The following is a 20,454-nucleotide window of genomic DNA, read 5'->3' as shown; positions in this document are numbered from 1 at the left end:
GTCTGATTTGGCTATAAATTATGATCACGTAGTTCTGATGGGGATTTTAATGTACACATTGATGTGGAAACTGACACTTTTAGCAAATGTTTTACTTATTTGTTAAATTCAGTAGGATTTTGTCAGATTGTCAAAGGTCCAACTCATAATCATAACCACACATTAGATTTAATTATAACTTACAAAGTTGAAATTCAAAATTTAAATATTACTCCATTAAATGTAGTCATTTCCGATCACTTCTTAATTACATTTGATTTAGTTCTGCCCATGCCAAGCACTCACAGATTAAAACAAAGACAGTGCGACATCTAGATTGTAATTCTGCTTCAAAATTTATAGATACCTTGAGTAAGTCGAGTGTAATTGTGGAAAACCATTTAGATCAGTTAACATCAAATGTAAACGTGGAAAACAATTTAGATCAGCTAACATCACATTATAATGTGACCTTGAGAGATGCTCTGGACACAGTGGCTCCCCTTAAAACAAAAGTGATCAAAGCACATAGAAAATCTCCCTGGTTTAATGAAAACACTCGAGCTCTTAAATTAGAGTGTCAAAACTGGAGCGCAGATGGAGAACAACAAAGCTACATGTCTTTCAAATTGCATGGACAGAGAGTGTTAATAAATATAAAAAGCCCTCTTTAAAGCTGCTCAGAATACTATTCTACATTAATAGATAGCAATAATAAAAATCCTAGGGTACTTTTAGAGCAGTGGCTAAATTAACAAATGGGAATTCAGATCAACAGTGCAAAATACCAACAGATATTAGCAGTACAGACTTTATGAACTTCTTCAATGAGAAAATTAAAAATATAAGATCCCAGATCTCAGCATCACAGTACAAACCAAATACTAGCTTAGCAGACCCTGCTCACATTGCATTCAGCACTTTAGTAATTTTAATCCTGTAACTGAGCAGGAAGTCTTAACTTTAATTTCTAAAATGAAGCCCACTACTTGTTCCCTAGATCCAGTGCCAACAAAACTAGTAAAAGTGCAATGGATGTTCTTGCAGCGCCTATTCTAAACATTATCAATAGTTCATTATTGCATGGCACAGTACCTGATGCACTAAAAGTGTCAGTCATTAAACCATTACTTAAAAAGTCAGACCTAGACCCACACATACTAAATAACTATAGGCCTATTTCAAATTTACCATTTCTCTCTAAAATACTAGAAAAAGTAGTGCCAGTCAGCTTCAGTCACACCTTACACATTACAATTTATTTGAGAAATTCCAGTCTGGCTTTCACTGGTCATAGTACAGAAACGGCACTAACACGGGTTGTAAATGACATTCTGATATCCTCTGATGAAGGAAACTCCACTGTAATTATGTTGTTGGACTTAAGTGCAGCATTTGACACCATTGACCATTCTATTTTACTGCACAGGCTAGAAAATGATGTTGGGCTTACAGGCCCGTGCTCGCTTGGTTTAGTTCTTATTTATCAAATCGATTCCAATATGTACAGAAATGTGCTGACAGTACTCCATCATTATACACAGAAGTTCAATATGGTGTCCGCAGGGCTCAGTACTGGGACCTTTACTGTTTTCACTTTACATGCTTTCACTTGGATCTATCATTAGGAAACATCATGTTCATTTTCACTCGTATGCAGATTACACCCAGTTATACCTTTCATTTAGATCAAATGAAGTTTCTCCGATGTTGTCTTTAATTAGTTGTGTTAGTGAATTAACTTGTCTTTAAATACAGATAAAACAGAGATGTTAATTGTTGGAGGGAATGACGCTGATCACAGCAATATTTTGTCATCATTTAACTCAGTTGGAATCACCAATTAATTTTACTGAATCAGCCCGCAATCTAGGAGTTATCTTTGACTCTAGCATGTCATTTAAAGCACATATTACAAAGTTGTCCAAATCATGTTTTTCCATCTTAAAAATGTTAGGAAATTAAGGCTTTCTAAATAAACAGGATTGTGAGAAATTAATTCATGCATTTATCTCTAGTAGGATTGACTACTGCAATGCGGTGTTCACTGGCTGTTCAAACTGTTCTTATACAGCCTCCAGTTAATCCAAAATGCTGCTGCAAGAATTATTACAAGAACAAGAAAGTATGAACACATAACTCCAGTTCTTAAATCCTTACACTGGCTCCCAGTTAAGTTTAGGGCAGATTTAAAAATCCTCCTTTTAACATATAAAGCATTAAATGGCCAAGGTAAGTAATCCAGAGGAACAGGTCAGAGCATCAGTTATATACAGTAGCTGGTATGTGTTATAGGGGTGAGTCATTCATAAAAAGAACCTAGTTGTTCAGAAAGGGCATTATGTTTTAGAAGGAAGGGCACCCCACACCTTCCATGAAAAAAACACAGCCCAACACTTAAACCACTCATTCCATTCCAGTGACTCTTGATTGTTAAAATGCTATCTTTGAAACTGAATTAAGCCATGCAGTGAAGAATATCTCTCTATTATATACTGTAAAAAAATCCTGGTACAAGACGAGACTTTTTAGCCTGGGAACGAGATGTGACTTTTTCAGAGAGACACTTTCATGTCCTGCAAGACGAGACTTTGTGCCAAGAGATTTAACCAGGCACGGGGCAGGAAATAAAAAGACAAAGAGTAGATGACAAAGTAGAATGTCGTAAAGAATTCAAAAATGTTGGCGCGATACACATCCTGAGCAGTTTAGAGATAATGAAAGTACTAAAATTCAACAGTCTCAAAAAAAGGATAGTAAAGATCTCATTAGAGCAAACAAATGGAAATTATTACTCTGTCAAATAATGGAACAACGATATGAGATTGAATATGTTGTTCAGATTTAAAATTTAAGTCGGAGACTTATAGATCGTCTAATTCGTGTTGCCATCAGGGAAAAGTAGAGTTCCTCCCCAGTCAAGAGGAGTATCTGCAAAAATTAAAAGATTTGTTTTTTGGTGAAAGTGAAATCCACATACATGAGCGGCAGAGACACGAAGTGGCTGGTGCATACCGCATGCCTTGGGGTTTGGCAAGCGAAGCGAGCAGGGGGCAAAGCCCCCTAGTAAAAAAAATATATATAATGTGTCTCACCTGCCAAACAGAGGTCCACCCAAAAGCTGAATGATCCCAACTGAGGTTTGTAGATATCCATACCAAACTGTGTCAAAGCCCAGACGTTTTGCCAAATACTAAAAAAAAAAAAAAATGAATTATTGTGGAAATTGATTACACATCTGCAGGCACAAATGCTTTTCCCATCATTGATCCATTTATTTTCCACTATAGGCTAACAAGGAAGTGGACCAAGCAGTATTGTCACAAAAAAGGAGCCAACCCTGAATGGGACACAAGTCCACTGCTGGGCACACTCATGTGTACACCCACACTGACTGGCCCAGTTCAGAATTTGCAGGTACCTAAACTCCAGATCTTTGAGGTGTACAGGATATACACATAGTGAAATCTCTCTGTCTCTCTCTGATTATCAGCCATTTTCCTGATTCACCTGGGTTGGATGGTTTTCCCCCCTCAAAGGAGGTATTGATGTACATATTTCTACAGCTAAACTGCCTTTCTTTTTACCAAACTCCTTTAGTCACTTTTTATGGCATGCAAGAGGGGGGGTAGTGATGCTAATTTAACCCCAGTTTAAGCCTGCAGGACCTGGAGAAAATGGACTTGTACATATATGGTGGGGAATGGTCAAACTTCCAGACAGATAAGGTCCCTAGAACAATAAGGCAGCAGTAGGAACCAGTGAACCCAGCATGGTGTCACTTCATAATGTGAGATTCTTTTGTTCAAATCTTTTCATACATTCATTATCAGTTTGGCACAGTGGCGTGTTTGTGTGTGTGTGTGTGTGTGTGTTCACCCTGGAATCCTGTCCAGGAGTTGTTCCTTTCTTAAACCTGATGATTGTTGGGATAGGCTGCAGCTGCTCTCCACCCCGTATTGAATAAATGGGTTAGAAAGATGGATGGACATCCAATATCAGTGCAGCTTAGAGATGCAGGAGCCAGTGCACCACATCCAGAAAGGCAAAAAACACAACTCTAGATGCACCAAGCCATGTTGTGGTGTCATAAAACAGGGCCTGTTAAAGCCCATTGACTCATTTCCTATGTGATTTTGGACTACAAAATAAATAAATATTTGTTGTTGGTGTTGTCGTGATACGCTCACACTGACTCGCATTTTGCCATATTACTTCACCTGCATGTCTTTGGGGTAACAGAGAAAAAGAATTAACTCTTTCAGAGCTGATGTCGACTTGTCAAAAGGAGGGTTGATGGTGGTAATCGACTGTAAACAGTGAAAAATCACCACCATTATATTTTAGTTGGACTCTCCTTTCTAGAAAGAAAGTTAGCTGTTGTGTGTGTAGTGAGGAGCAAACAACGTTGACAATAGCAATTGACATTTGGCGTGATATCGAAGCAAATGTGTAAAACAAAATACTCCATGGACATCCATCCATTACCAACCCACTATATCCTAACTACGGGGTCACAGGGGTTTGCTGGAGCCAATCCCAGCCAACACAGGGCAGGAAACAAACCCCGGGCAGGGCGCCAGCCCACCGCAGGGCACACACACACACGGGACAATTTAGGATCGCCAATTCACCTAACCTGCATGTCTTTGGTCTGTGGGAGTCAACCGGAGCACCCAGAGGAAACCCACACAGACGCGGGGAGAACATGCAAACTCCACACAGTAAGGACCCGGGAAGTGAACCCAGGTCTCCTAACTGCGAGGCAGCAGCATTACCACTGCACCACCATGCCACTCCTCTATGGGCAACATTATGCAAATTATCACTGAATTGGACACTGACTTGACTGACTCCAATTTTGATGCATGTGATTGAAAGCAAATGTGAGGTACCAGCATTAGCTAATCGATCCCCAGCTGATCTTGGTGCTGAACAGGTTTGTGTAGCTGACGCGTCTATAGCAACATTCGCCATGGAGGACCACCAATTGCAATGACGAGAAGTACAAACCAGATTACAATGCACTGTGACTATAACCACCGCTGCCGGCCCGCAAAGGCAACCTAGCATCCAGCCTGGCAAACCGGTGGCCACAGCATGCCGTAACACATGTTTTATTCTGATTTCTGTGTAAAACCAATGCTTTGTGTGCTTTTTCAGAAAATTGTGTTTTTAGGAAAAAAATACTCAGCCCTCAAAGAGTTAATCAAAGGAGCAGTGCTTAAAGAAAACTCATTCAAACATTGGGAGAACTTGTAAATTCCACACATAGAGTTACCAGGCCACAGTTTAAACCCAGGACTCTGAAAATCGTTGCAGCACTAGCCACTGTGTCACTATGCCACCCGATTTCCTGAAATTGCTTAATCTAGATCTGGTTCACAGGGAGCTGAAGCTAAACTTGGCAGTATTGGGTGTAAGGCAGGAACTGTCTCGACTGAGCTTCTGTGAAAAGGACATGGGAGGAAAACTAAAGTAACTGATTTAAAACCCACAAAGGCATAGAGGGATCGTGCAAACCCCATACAGATAGTGAGTAGACTAGCATTTTATCTCAGGAGTTTATGGCTGTGAGGCAGCAGCACCAACGAAGGTTTTAAAGAGAACTTTAATTTGTTTCCCAAGTGTCATGTCACGAACGCGCATCAGGGGATCTCCTCATGGGCTCGATTGAGGTATGTGATAACCCGCTGGGGCTAAAGGGGGTACTGTCACTAATATTCTCTTCTCTTTGGTAATGATACCAAAACATCCTTCAACAGCAACTTCTCCCAACCATCCAAGAACAGTTTGGTGACCAACAATGAACAATCCAGGATGATGGAGCACCGGGCCATAAGGCAAAATTGATAACTAGAGTGGCTCGGGGAACAAAACCTCGAGATTTTGGGTCCAGGGCCAGGAAACTCCCCAGACCTTAATCCCATTGAGAACTTGTGGTCAATCATCAAGAGGTGGATGGGCAAACAAAAACCCACCAATTCTGACAAATTCCAAGCATTGATTCTGCAAGAATGGGCTGCCATCAGTCAGGATTTGGCCCAGAAGTTGATTGACAGCCTGCTAAGGTGAATTGCAGAGGTCTTGAAAAAGAAAGACGGGCCAACCCTGCAAATATTGACTCTTTATGTAAACGCAATGTCATTGTTAATAAAAGCCTTTGAAACTTTTAAAATGCTTGTAATTCTACTTCAGTATACCATACAAACATTTGACACAAAGATCTAAAAACACTGAAGCAGCAAACTTTGTGAAAACCAATACTTGTGTCATTCTCAAAACTTTTAGTCACGGCTGTACATAAGATATTATTTATGAAACTCACCGGGGTAATTGAAAACTGAACAAACAGAAACGTGACATCCAGGGTCAAAACCAGGTAGGTTACCAGAATGACTCTGTTAGGCATGCTTGCTGTACGTTGGCCGTGCTTCTACGATATCAGCTGCTCTGAAGTCCCACAGTAAGGGTGGAGAGAATCTCGAGATTAAGTGCAGAATATCTGTCTGTCACGTTCCACATTTAAAAAATAATCATGACGATAATAGCTTTTAGGTCCAAAATATAGATTTTCCTGTAAAGTAGGGAAATAAGAATGCAACAGTACAGTTAAGAAGGACAATTTACAATTGTTACAGCTTTTTTTTTTAATCTTTTACTGAATTTATTAAAGCAAATAATGTCCCACACAATCAAGTCAAACTTAACAAAACTAAATTCAGTTCAACCCTCACCTATGAGATAGGAAGGCCAACAGCCAGAGTAAAACTTTTGAGAGTAGTAAAGAGGGAAAGAAGTCCTTCTCACCAATATAAATGTTTATTCTAAAATGTTACTGATTAGATCCTACAAGAACTTCTAAGTTAGAATTTCATTTTTTCCAATTTCAAATAGTATATAACATCAGTTGAGCAAGATAAGTTTACGTCGTAATAGTGAAGTAAAGGCCATTACAGTTTGGTTGTTCTTCCCCACTTTAAGCCCATCAAGGAGCCCACCAAACACAGCAGTTAATGGATTAGGAGGGATTGGGACACCTATCTGAAAGGCATTTCAAAATTTTGGTCCAGAATGATGTTAATTTGGTGCACGGCCAAAACATGTGGCCCAGTGAGGCTGGAGCTCGATTGCAACAATTGCAGGTTGGATCTTGCCCTGGAAACAATGGTTACAACTTGAAAATACTTTGCTCCTATTCCATAAAATCTGTGTCTCTTTAGCCTTTGCTCTAAACAAATGCAGCTGTCCCCTTGGCATAAGTGTGTCTTATTAACCCCAAGAATAGCTTGACAACTTAGTGGATATGGAAGCCTTTGCAGAACTGAATTTTTAATCATTATACTCCATATGCACAAATTATCCTCCTACTTCATCCTTCTCTGCATATTCATAAGAGAAATACATTTTAATAACCCACTTTTTATTCAGCTTACTTCATTGATCTAAGCCAGGGGTTCCCAAGTCCAGTCCTGGAGGGCCCCAGTGGCTGCAGGTTTTCATTCTAACCCTTTTCTTAATAAGTGACCTGTTTTGCTGCCAATTTACTTCTTTTGAATTAATTTGAATTGACTTATTTTTTTAAGATGTTCCCCTGAATTTCTTCATCGTTCCTCTGAATTGCTTCATTTCTTTCCTTAAATGGCACCCAAACAGAAAAGAAATGTGAAGTGAGGGAGCCAGCAGAAGAGCAACTAAGTCAGGGCCTCAAACTCCAACCAATTTCACTCCAACCAGTTGCCTATTTAAGTGCTTGTTAATTAAACTCGTTCTTTAATTCCATGGCTTGTTGCTGCTCTCATTTTGCAATAGCAGACATTTCTGAAATTGTTGATTTTCTCTTTTCTAAGAGCGCTGGTCAAATGTTTTGGGGACCTTAGCAGATCAACATTCCTGAGACCTCATATACTGTATGATGGACACAGTTTTCTGGTCATGTTTTGGCTCAATTTGTATCTCATTATTGTTTGGCTGTTAATTAAGGAAAAAGAAACAGTTAAGGGGTTTAAGCCTTCAATAGCAAGTCAAATTAAATTAAATTCAAAAGAAGCTAATTAGGAGCAAAAACGGGTCACTAATTAAGAAAAGGGATTAGAATGAAAACCTGCAGCCACTGCTGCCCTCCAGGACCGGAGTCGGTGACCCCTGATCTAAGCATTTGAAAGAAAGTGGCCAAGTTCTTCACATCAGACTAACCTCAGGTGTCCTTTCTGTCACTATTAAAGGGAAGGCATTTGAGAAAAATCGCAACTAATATCATACCAAAATAGATGAAAGGGCAGATGATAATAATAATAATAAATAATGATAATACATTTTTATTTATATAGCACCTTTCCCATGCTCAGATAATGTACAATCAGCTAAATTGTTAAGGAGAGACTTGGAGAACATACAGGTTAGGGCAGATTTGTGTCAGATGAAATTTAATGTAAGGAAATATAGGAAAATATGCTATGCTAAATGCTTCCCTTTAGCATTCAGTGTTGTCCACCTTTGGATAAAATTAACCGAGCCAACTCTAAAAAAAAAAAGATTAATTATATAGAAGGTCAAGCAGTTAGATTAAAATATATAAAACTTTATTATTCCTAAGGGGAAATTCAAATGCATACATGCTGCAGAAACATAAAAACATTAATACACACTAACAGGACAGATAATACAGCCAATCAATCAACCATTCTATAGATAAATCTCTCTATTATAAGGAAAAAATCCTGGGATGGGACGAAACTTTTTAGCCTGGGACGAGACTTGACTTTTTCAGAGAGACACTTTCACGTCCCACGAGACTTTGTGCCAAGAGATTTAACTGTGCCTGGGGCCGGAAATAAAAGACAAAGAGTAGATGACAAAGTAGACTGTCGTAACGAATTCAAAAACATTGCTGCAATACACATGTAGAGCAGGTTAGAGATAATGAAAGTACTAAAATTCGAAAGTCTCAAAAAAATGATAGTAAAGATTGCATTACCGCAAACAAACGGAAATTATGACTCTGCCAAATAATAGAACAGCGAAAAGAGTTTGAATATATTGTTCGGATTTAAACTTTAAATCGGAGACTTGTAGATCGTCTAATTCGTGTTGCGATCAGAGAAAAGTAGTGTTTCTTTCCAATGAAGAGGCGTATCTGCGACAATTAAAAGATTTGTTGTTTGGTGAAAGTGAAATACACATACGCAATCAGGAAGAGAAAAATAATATAGCTCCAAAATTGAATTGCCATAAAAACTTTCACGCACGAGTGTTTGGGGAACAGCGGATCGACCCGGTTTGCTTCGGAACACGTCCTGCAAGGGGTCGACGGCGGTGTACTAATCTGTCTTTTCTTCCTTCCTTAGAAAGACCAAAACGTCACAGCCATAAACAACACCCGGACGACTATAGGAAGCACACACTTCCGGGTCTATTCTATCCCTCTGTTGACCCTTGATGACGTCACACTCCCAGAATCCATCACAACTATCCCAGCATTCCTCACATCAATGTCCGGCCCGCCTCCATAAAATGTCCGTCCTTTCTCCCTTCAGTGTCTTTTGTGTTTTGTATGAAACAACTGACGAGATTTTTGTTGCAGTATACAGGGCTAAAACCCCAAACCTTGAACGATTCTTTTTGTCTTTATTTACAACACAAAGGCAGTCCCAATCAATAAAGTCCCAATACAGATTCAAAAAAACAAGGTCAAAAAACAATTCAGAAAGTTGAAAAAAACAGATATCCAAATAATTAATAGAAATCACAGTAAACATAAGTACATTCACCAACTCCATGGTTAATTCACAATGAACCACCAAGAACTGTGGGAGACCCCTCCAGTTTTATAGGGTGGAAGTCAGTCCCTGGCAGTGACTGGCAGGTGGCACTGCCTCTTGGCATTTTATAAAGAAAGCTATAGGGTCACGGGGAGCCACTGGAAAATGAAAGGATAAAAACTTACCGGAGTAGCAAAAGTGATGATATACGAAAACATGTCTTACGTGTTTTTGATGCATGTTAGTGACAATAAAAGGGATCTGAAATAATCCTGTTATTGCACATTCTTGGCACAGTCTTTCTTGAGGTAAGGATACTTTTTCTATTTGCTTGTGTGATATGAGAAGTTCTCACATAAATATGGGAGTAAGTCAACATGATGCCAAGTATGTGGCAGGAACAACTTACTGTGATATAGTCTTTCAAGAGGAAGCCACGCATCTGGGGGGTGAAAGGTTGTTGCCCTGACGCTCACAGCTGGTCTTCATTTAAACATGGTTGAATCTCATTAATATCGGTGTTATTTGTTTGAAAACGACATGTATAAGCTCTTTTACAATGTGTATGTAATCTCAGGACATGGATCAATGCTCAACAACTTTCTTGGTTTGCAAAATGGACATATTCAGTAAGTTTTTAGGATTTTTTTTTTCTGGTGGTACCCTGTTCCTTATACATTCCATTATAAAATGCCAGGACAGGCAATGCATTTACAAAAAACACTTAACTTTAGAAAACATGTAAAATGTCTATTCCTTTACAAGCATGGCGTATAATTTTGACTTGAAAAATTCCAAACATGGTCTCGTCCGTTGCGAGAGATGGACGTCTGAAGCGGAGCTCCACTAGCAGCGGTGTTATTTTTAATATTATTTCCTTATTTTCCTGAGATATCCTGTATTTATCCAACCCGAGGGTTCTACTACAGTATGTGCAAGCATATATAAACATGGGAGGCAAGAAAGGGGCTCAGAAAGAAATGGAGAAGAAAACTAAAGCTACATTCAAGCCCAGACCGACAAGTCCAAGTTCAAGCTCAAGCCTTTCAGAAACTGACCTGGTACAGATGGGCGAAAGCCCAGACTCCTTGGGACCACGGTCTGCTGCGTCATCTCCAGTTGAGAGCGAAATGGGAAGCAAATGTGCAAGTGATGCAGGTCACGATAGGAGAAGATCATTTGAATCATTTGAAACTGGAAAAGGCCTTGCAGTCCGCACTTTCACTTAATCCACGTGAGCCGGGAACATTGGCTGTAACAGAACCCACCACTTCGCTTACGGTGCACGAAAGCAGAAATTATCTGTCCGGACTGAAGGTGATGATCTCTGAGCGAGAAGGCAAGTGAGAAGCTGAAGTGGGAGCTGCAAGAGCTGCAGCAGGATAATAAAGTCTCAGAGAAACGCCTATATATTCGATTTGAGGCGGCGTTTAATGGTATGCTGGAAAAAATTTGAAAAAAAAGGAGCACATTCAGGAAAACGCATCTAAACTAAGCACACTTGCCGATCAGCTGGAGGATGTTAAGCAGACATTCACGACTCGAATTGAAAACGAAATGCCGAAAATCTAGCATCCACCGCTGATGGAAAAACAACAGCTGCCAATTCTGAATGCAAAAAACTCGGAGAAAGACTTGCTGCTCTGGAAGATGAAAGCAGCTGGAATAATATTAGAATCAAAGGTCTACCTGAGAATCGTGAAAGTTCAAACCCGGTGAAATTCGCAGCTGAACTATTCTCTAAAATAATTGGAGAGGACTTTAAATCAGATACCGAGATAGCAGCGGCTTATCGCATACGCGGATCAAATACCTTTAGACCTAGGTCTTTTATTATCCGCTTCCAGAGATTATTATTTAAGCTAGATGTGATGGCATTCCTCAGACACAAACAAGAGATTATATTTGAAAATAACCACATTCGTATTTTCCCTGATTTCCTCTCGCAACAGCTGCTAAACGTGCAGCCTTCTACAACATTAAACAGTGGTTACGGCAAGCCGATATCAAATACAGCCTCTTGTATCCTGCCAAACTGAAAGTGGATGTTCAAGACCAATATTACGTCTTCTCCAGCAAGGAGGAAGCAGAAAAGGAATTAAGAAAGCTGATCCCGACACTATTTTGAAACACAATAGTGAGTCACATTATGGCATGGCATGGCAAGGAGATATCACCTGCTGTCTGGTCTACTTGTAATGATACGGGTATTATAATTATACATCCTTTTCATTACTTGGAAACTTTCTGTTTATGTTTTAATTACAGTTATAGACGTGTGTGTGGAAGAAATTAACCTTATTTTCTTTTCTTTTTTTTCTTTTTACTACCCTAAAGGAGACTGTTTAACATCATACCCTTGGTGTATTGTTATTGTTATTATTGCATTAGGACTTACTATGTGTATCCTGCACAACATTTTAACACCATTCCCTGGGTTTATTATCTTAATAATTTAAGATTGCTGAAGATTATATTTTATGCTTATAGTTTGTTAATGATAATATTTTAGGCATATAGTGTTTAGACTATATTGGCAATAGATATCTCTACTTTTTAATCCTCAAACACCGCTGCGTGGGGGCTTGTTTTGCTTTGGACATGCTCTGTCTCTGGGTATGTCAGAGGACTGGGACATCGTGAATTGGGGTCTAGCCTCACATGGGGAGGCAAAAGGGGGGGTGGGGGATAAGGGTGAGGGAAAGAAAGAGAGCAGGCTATATCTAATCTGTCCTTTTAATCCTTGTAATTATAACTACCAATGTAACAATAGGTTGCATGGCAATAACTCTAGGAGAAATAGGAAATTAAGGTTAAAGCTGTCTCACTTCCAGTTAAGACTATAAAATGACATCAAAAATTCAGAATCAATGTCTCCATGATGGGACAGTTAACTTTGTGAGCTGGAATGTTAAAGGCCTGAATCACGAATTAAAGAGAAAGAAAGTATTCTCTCACCTAACAGTTCCAGCTGCAAAAGGACTGGACTGGCCAAATGTTCCATTCTAGAGGTGTGGGAATTCTATACATAGAACAGTCTCATTTGTAGCATCAGATGTAGTATCTGATCCTGAAAGGAGATATGTGATGTCATGGGCAACTTATTTAACTGTAAAATGATTTTGATAAATGTTTATGCACCTAATGTCGATGATAAGGAATTCATGCAAAATGTATTTGCATCAATTCCCAATGTGAACACTCATAAAATTATAATGGCTGGGGACTTTAATTCTGTTATAAATCCACTCTTAGATAGGACTCCTGTCACAGGGGGCACGGCATCTAACACAGCAAAGATAATTACAAAGTTTATAACTGACTACAATTTATCAGATCCCTGGAGGTTTCTAAACCCAAACTCAAGAACATATTCTTTCTACTCACCAGTACATCATTGCTACTCAAGAATTGGTTATTTCTTTATAGATAATAATTCTTGACTACGATTAAATCTTGCAAGTACGAGGCTTTTGTTATTTCTGACCATGCACCTCTGATCTTGGAGCTAAAGTCACTATGCCCCACACACTCACCTCGCAGATGGTGTCTTAACCCGCTTCTATTAGCAGATGAGAAATGTACAGAATTTATATCCAAACTAATCAGTTTCTTTCTAGAGACAAATATATCCTCAGGGGTTTCTGCAGGAATACTCTGGGAAACTCTAAAGGCCTTCTTAAGAGGACAGATTATTTCAAATCTTTCACAAAGGAATAAATTAGAAACCAAGAAAGTATCAGAGTTAAAAAGCGAAATTACTAGAATAGATGAAGAACATGCCAGGCTTCCAAGCAAGGCTCTACATAGGAAAAGGCAGGCTCTGCATTCAGAACTCAACCTCTTGACAACTAAAGAAACTGAACAACTACTTTATAAATTCAGACATCATTACTATGAACACGGAGAGAAAGCTAATAAGCTCTTAGCTCAACAAATCCACAAGCAAGAAGTTCGCAATGCAATCCCAGCGATCACCAACACGAACGGAGACAAAATCATTCACCATAAAAAAATAATGCACGCATTTAGAGACTACTATAAATCCTTATATTCTACAGAGTTTAAAGAAGACAACACACAATCTAATGCATTTCTGGATACATTACAGATACCACAAATAGATACGTTTAGTGCAGAGAAATTGAATAAACCTCTGCCGCTATCAGAATTACTAGATGCTACAAAGTCACTTCAAGGTGGGAAAGCAGTATGCCCTGATGGCTACCCTGCAGAACTCTACACTCAGCTAGCTCCCCTCCTATTAGCAACATTTACAGAAGCTAGAGACAATCAAATTCTACCTCAAACTTTTTGCCAAGCATTAATCACCGTCTTTTCTAAACAAAATAAGTACTTATTACAATGTGCATTATACAGACCAATTTCACTTCTGAATAATGATGTTAAGATTCTCTCGAAAATCATAGCTAGAAGGAAGGAGAAAGTGCTGCCTTTGGTAATATCACAAGATCAAACTGGATTTATCAAGGGTTGACATTTATCTTCCAATCTTCAACACCTGTTTAATGTAATATACTCACCAACAAAGTCAAACACCCCAGAAATATTATTATCATTGGATGCAGAAAAAGCATTTGACATGATTGAATGGAAATACCTTTTCACTACATTAGAGAAATTTGGGTTTGGCCCAAACATTTATGCATGGATCAAACTACTGTAAACTAATCCTGAAGCTTCAGTTTGTATTAAAAACATTTGATCAGACTACTTTAAACTAGAACGAGGTACCAGACAAGGATGCCCCTTGTCACCACTGCTATTTGTAATCGCCATTGAACTACTGGCAATACACTGTCGAAATGCTGATCAGATAAAGGGGATTATCAGAGAAGGCCTGGAACAGAAAATTTCTCTATATGCAGATGATATGGTACTGTATATATCAGACCCACAAAATTCTGTGCCTGCAGTCTTAACAGCACTTACAAAATTTCAAAAGATCTCTGGTCTCAGAATTAATTTGAATAAAAGTGTACTCTTTCCAGTGAATTCTCAAGCATATAATATTAGATTAGACACCCTACCTTTTATCATTGCAGATCAGTTTAAATACCTAGGGCTAAACATCACAAGTAAACATAAAGCTCTTTATCAACAAAATTTCACCGTCTGTATGGAAAAAATTAAGCAAGATTTGCATAGATGGTCAACCCTTCATCTCACTCTAGCTGGAAGAATTAACACTGTTAAGATGAATATTCTTCCTAAGCTTCTTTTTTAATTTCAAAACATTCCAATATACCTCAATAAATCTTTTTTTAAGCAATCAGTTTCAACAATAACCTCATTTATTTGGAACTCAAAACATCCACGTATACAAAGATCGACACTACAAAGACCTAAGGCAGAAGGTTGCCTGGTTCACAATAGAAATAAAATCCTGCAGTACTTCTTTATATTCCCTGCTTTATGCCCCAATAAATGCAAGCTATCAGCAATATACTAATAACCCAATTATGCTCCACTCACTTAGAATCTGGAACCAATGTAGAAAGCATTTTAAGATGGAGAATCTTTTATCTGTGGCACCTCTGCAAGAGAACCACCTCTTTCAACCCTCGCAAACATATGCAGTTTTTAATATCTGGAAAAGATTTGGGATTGAATTACTTAGAGATCTTTATATAGACAACATCTTTGCATCCTATGAACAATTACAATCCAAATTTAACTTTACAGCGACACATTTCTTTCACTATCTTCAAATCAGGACGTTTGTTAAACAGAACCTGCCTAATTTTCCTCATCTTGCACCCTCTTCCATGCCGGAAAAAATATTGCTCAATTTCGAGGACTTAGACACCATCTCAACAATATATAAAATTATTTTACAGTCCCTCCCTTTCAAAGATCCAAGAGGAAAATGGGAAAATGATCTCTTAATCAATATATCAGAAAAGGAGTGGAAAATAGCAATGCAGAGAATTCACTCGAGCTCCATATGTGCAAAGCATACAATTATTCAACTCAAAATTAAATATCGAGCACATCTGTCTCACCTAAAACTCACCAAAATGTATCCAGGGCGAGAGCCAACCTGCGAACGCTGCAACCAAGTCCCAGCCACACTGGGTCACATGTTTTGGGCCTGCACCAAATTAGCATCATTTTGGACCAAAATTTTTAAGTGCCTTTCAGAGAGCCTTGGTGTGTCACAATCCCTCCTAACCCATTAACAGCTGTGTTTGGTGTCCTTCCATATTGGTTTAAAGTGGAGAAGGACAAACAAACTGTGATTGCATTCACTACACTTTTGGCATGCAGACTTGTTTTGCTAAACTGTAAGAATCCTAACTTTCCTCTTTTAAGTCAGTGGGAAACCAAAGTGTTATACTATTTGAAATTGGAAAAAATCAAATATACATTTAGAGGATCTGTACAGAATTTTTTCAAAACCTGGCAGGATCTAATCAATAATATTTTAGAATAAGCGCTTAAGGCACAGAGGAAGCCATTATCTCTGCATTTCTTTATCTTCTCCAACCACCTCTATTGCCCTATTAAACTAATCAATTTAGATATGTTTACAAGCCTTAAGTTTCACCCCGTTGGCCGTGCTCTCTCTCTCAGGGGTGGGGGTCGACTTGTTTTCAATCTTATTTTTTTGTAAAAATTGATCTATTTCTATGGAATGATTACAATAAAATTAATAAAATAAAAAAAATATAAAAAAAATACCAATACCATATCTATTAACAATTACTTTATTTTTGGCACAACATCACCATCTGCTGCTGGAGACAGCAGGACAGTGCTCCACTAAATGCAGAGATGGCACTGGTAGAAAATACAGCTTTTGCTGGCACGTGCAAGGCTTCTTACGGTCCTCCATTGGCTTGCTTTCTCAGTCTGAGTACCTAACAACCTTAAACCGCAGAACAGTTGTCTACACTTCACTAAGAATCATGGTCTATCAGGACAGATCCCCGAGAAAAATTCTTATGGCAAGAATAGTTTCCCATTAGCATACAAAAGTACTCCCTATTTCTTTCTTCAACCTTTGAAGGGCTTTAGAGTGCCAACTCTGCTCTGTCTGTAAGGCAATTCCTCATTGCCATAACATTTTTCAGTCAAATTCCTCTGTTAGGAGATAACAGGTTGGGTCGGTTTGGCAACATGCTCGTAACACAAGCATCAGAAGCAAAAACAGAAGTGATTGTACTAGTGAGGTATTGCATCATTAACCCATCGATTGAGGACTTGTAACCTGGCCTGACAGCACAGAGTTCAAGGCAAGATGAGATGAGATGCCAGGCCATGAGAAGGGACATTCACTTACACACTCACGCATACAGGGCCAGTTTACAATCGGCAATTGTCCTAGCCTGCTGAGCTTTGGGATAAGAGAGGATAGATAGATAGATAGATAGATAGATAGATAGATAGATAGATAGATAGATAGATAGATAGATAGATAGATAGATAGATAGATAGATAGAGTGAGTAATGCTTCAAGGAAACACATGCAAAGATGGGGAGAACATGCAAATTCCACACATAGAGTTACCAGGCCACAGTTTAAACCCAGGACTCTGAAAATCGTTGGCAGCACTAGCCACCGTGTCACTATGCCACCCAATTCCCTGAAATTACTTAATGTGTGGTCACAGGGAGCGGAAGCTAAACCTGGCAGTATTGGGTGTAAGACAGGAACTGTTTATATTGAGCTTCTGTAAAAAGGCAGATTTCCCCCTAAGGACAAATGAAGTATAGTCTATCTATTATATATTACCTTTCATATCAATCTATCATATAGCACCTTTCAAATCCATCCACATGCCAATCTATCTAAGCAGAAATACACAAGCAGGAGGCGAGTGCTGATTCGGTGGAAAATTACAATGTGCTTTAGTCTAATATAAATGAAATTTACAGTACACCCCCAAAATTCGCAGGGGTTACATTGCTAGAGCACCTGCGAATTGTGAAAAAATGTGAATTTTGGATGTGGTTAAAAAAATGGCTATTTTTATAGTTTAAACCCTAAATATGCCCCCAAAACACTTTCATTTAATTTCAGACTCAGCTTGATACATTACCTAATAATAAAGAATGTAAAGGTAAACCTGCATAGTGTACTGCTATGTCTCCTGCAGTGCTAGAATGTAAAATACCAATGTTACCAGTATATGTACTGTAATTCATGCAAGTGCGTTTTCATTGCCAGAAGCCTTAGACGGTGCAGCTCATTTCGACAGCATCTTAGGGCTTTAACTCTTAAACTGCCACATACTTGGGGGTTAATGCCTCCCTGGACACCAAATACTTTTTTGCTGAACTTTAAGTAAACGTCACAATTCACAAAGAAAAAGTGAAATTTTAATGGAACACATTTTTTTTCATGCAAAGAGCATCACAATTACTGGAACACTGATCATTTTACACACTGCTAATGAACTGTAAAAACTATTTAAAAAAACTACTGGAACAATATGTACATGGTGCAACAGACGACTTGGATGAAATTCAGTAAATCCCTGAGCCAGCTGATCTTGAACTGGCTGCACTGAAGTGCACAGAGGTAAGCGCTGATGCTGGCAGGCTAGTCTACTGCAGCGGCTCAATCCCAGAGACAGTCAGGCTGCAGTTCTGCAGGGTGTCACACTTGGGTCACAGAATTGCACAGAAACACAGGAGAATGTAGAGACAGGAACTTTATTCAAACACTTCAAACAAACATGTCTCTTTCAAAAGTAGAAGTAGTAAAAGTAGTGAGCTCAGTATGCAGTTAGTTCTAAATTAAAGAATAGACAAACATCATAGGGGAGCACAACGGGAGCGGGACCCCCGACAGAAGCACAGGATGTCTGGGGGAGGAGAGAGAGAAACAAAGCAATCAGCCTAAAAGGACAGGTGCTGTTCAGGCTTTTAAGTGAGCATAGTGTCACGTGAACAGCATATCAAGCGACAGAACAGCTGCAGATAAGCCCAGCAAGTAAGGGAGCAATGTGAAAGTAGTCTATCAGCATTTTGTAAGAGGGGTTTTTTGAGGAGCGTCTGTGTCTTCTAGGGGTGCGTGTCCAGCCCCCTGCTCACAAGGGGCTGGCAGTGGTCATGAGCTGGCTGCTCAACGAATGTACGGCACTGACTGATCAGCTCCTGCGTGCTCGCAAATGGCACTGGGAAATGACTATTGCTGGTTGTGGCGGTTTAAGGGTTAAGAGGAACAAAATGGAAAACACAAGAACACTCAGCTGGAGATGCATCTCAGTCAATCAGCAGCAAGGAGAAATGAATAACGCTGTAGCGATCCGGTGCTGCTAAGATTCACACCGTCGAGAAGATGGCGATTTATTTATTTTTATGGTGGAGATGCCAGGGACGCACCCAGCCTTGGCCCGACCCGCACGCACATACAAACAGAGACAAAAACAAAGCAAACCAGTAATCAAACAGCAACTAAAGAATGTAATGAAAACAAATGAAATAAATGAAAACAACGATACTACCCCTGTTCCCTTTACGGCGATTACACATTAAATACAACAAAGCACAAACAAAACACACACAGTAAATTATGAAAAACGGCAACGGATGAAATGTATTGATGAAAATAGATAGTCCAGAGATCCGCACGTTGATTGGGAATGTAAAGACAGTCCTACCGTTAGTTCCTAAAATGGTGAAGACGGGTGGACGGGTTCAGGAGCGCTCCTTTCTTTGCAGGATGGCCATGAATCCACTTACAGGCCTCATGTAAATCCTTCTGAAAAGGTGTATTCTTGATTTTTCGACTGCCCATTGTATATTCAAACGTAACATTTTTACTTCTTTATCACTCTACTTTCCCCTTTTGTGTTATTAATTTGTAGCCTTTGTCAGAATGCCTCAAATCTCACAAACTTACCACTGTTTATAAGGTATTGTACCATATAACTTCTCCCCACCTTCCCTTCTACATTTATAACCTCAGGCAATTAGGTGTAATAAAAGTAAAGCAGGAGTTAAGTTACACTTTAAATGATGTATTATTGATAATATTCATAAATAATAACTGTTATGGTGTATAAAATTCGTACATTTTGGTTTAATTTTCCATTATATTTTGTTCAAGACAAGACAACTGATGAACTACATTTAGGACAAATCAAGGCATGTCCTCTTCCCTTACACCTCACTTTTATAACAGTTGTTCACAGCATAGTGCTAAAATGGTTTTACAGCCTGGGAAAGGATGCTGAGCCATGCCTCAGGCTAGATTACTTTATGGATGGACATCTGGGACAACAATTTGGTTTACAGCATGGGAAAGGAGGACATGAGGCAATATCAAAGAACTTTATTATCTGGGAAGAGTTTGAGCAAAATTCATCCATCATATTGACAGCCAGCCAATCAGGTCCATATGTTGTGAAACCACGGCATGACATTTTACAATAAATATGCCTCATTTTGAAAGCAACGTAAGAAGGAGAAAGTAAGGACATAAGAAAGGAGGGAGGAAGAAGAACAGACGAAGACGGCACTGGTCGTCAGAAAAGTGTCATCAACAACAACAACATTTATTTATAAAGCACATTTTCATACAAAAAATGTAGCTCAAAGTGCTTTACAAAATGAAGAATAGAAAAATAAAAGACACAGTAAGAAAACAAAATAAGTCAACATTAACTAACATAGAATAAGAGTAAGGTCCGATGGCCAGGGTGGACAGAAAAAACAAAAAAAAACTCAAGACGGCTGGAGA

General features: G+C 39.0%; 1 protein-coding gene across 2 annotated transcripts in view; it reads right to left on the bottom strand.

Moving 5' to 3' along the window:
- slc22a18 (solute carrier family 22 member 18) overlaps positions 1-20,454 on the bottom strand; it is a 276,323-nt gene that overhangs the window by 233,405 nt on the left and 22,464 nt on the right. For both annotated transcript variants that reach the window (XM_039736928.1, XM_039736935.1), the window contains exons 2-3: positions 6,308-6,556; positions 3,075-3,172 (exon numbers count right to left, since the gene is read on the bottom strand). In XM_039736928.1, the coding sequence (XP_039592862.1) occupies positions 3,075-3,172; positions 6,308-6,391 (182 nt within the window). In that variant the 5' untranslated portion in view covers positions 6,392-6,556. The remainder of the gene's footprint in view (positions 1-3,074; positions 3,173-6,307; positions 6,557-20,454) is intronic.

Source organism: Polypterus senegalus, chromosome 1 (assembly GCF_016835505.1).
Source record: "Polypterus senegalus isolate Bchr_013 chromosome 1, ASM1683550v1, whole genome shotgun sequence".
Taxonomy (NCBI): Eukaryota; Metazoa; Chordata; class Cladistia; order Polypteriformes; family Polypteridae; genus Polypterus; species Polypterus senegalus.
Note: the sequence above shows the minus strand (reverse complement) of the source record. Positions and strands in the feature narration are given on the sequence as shown.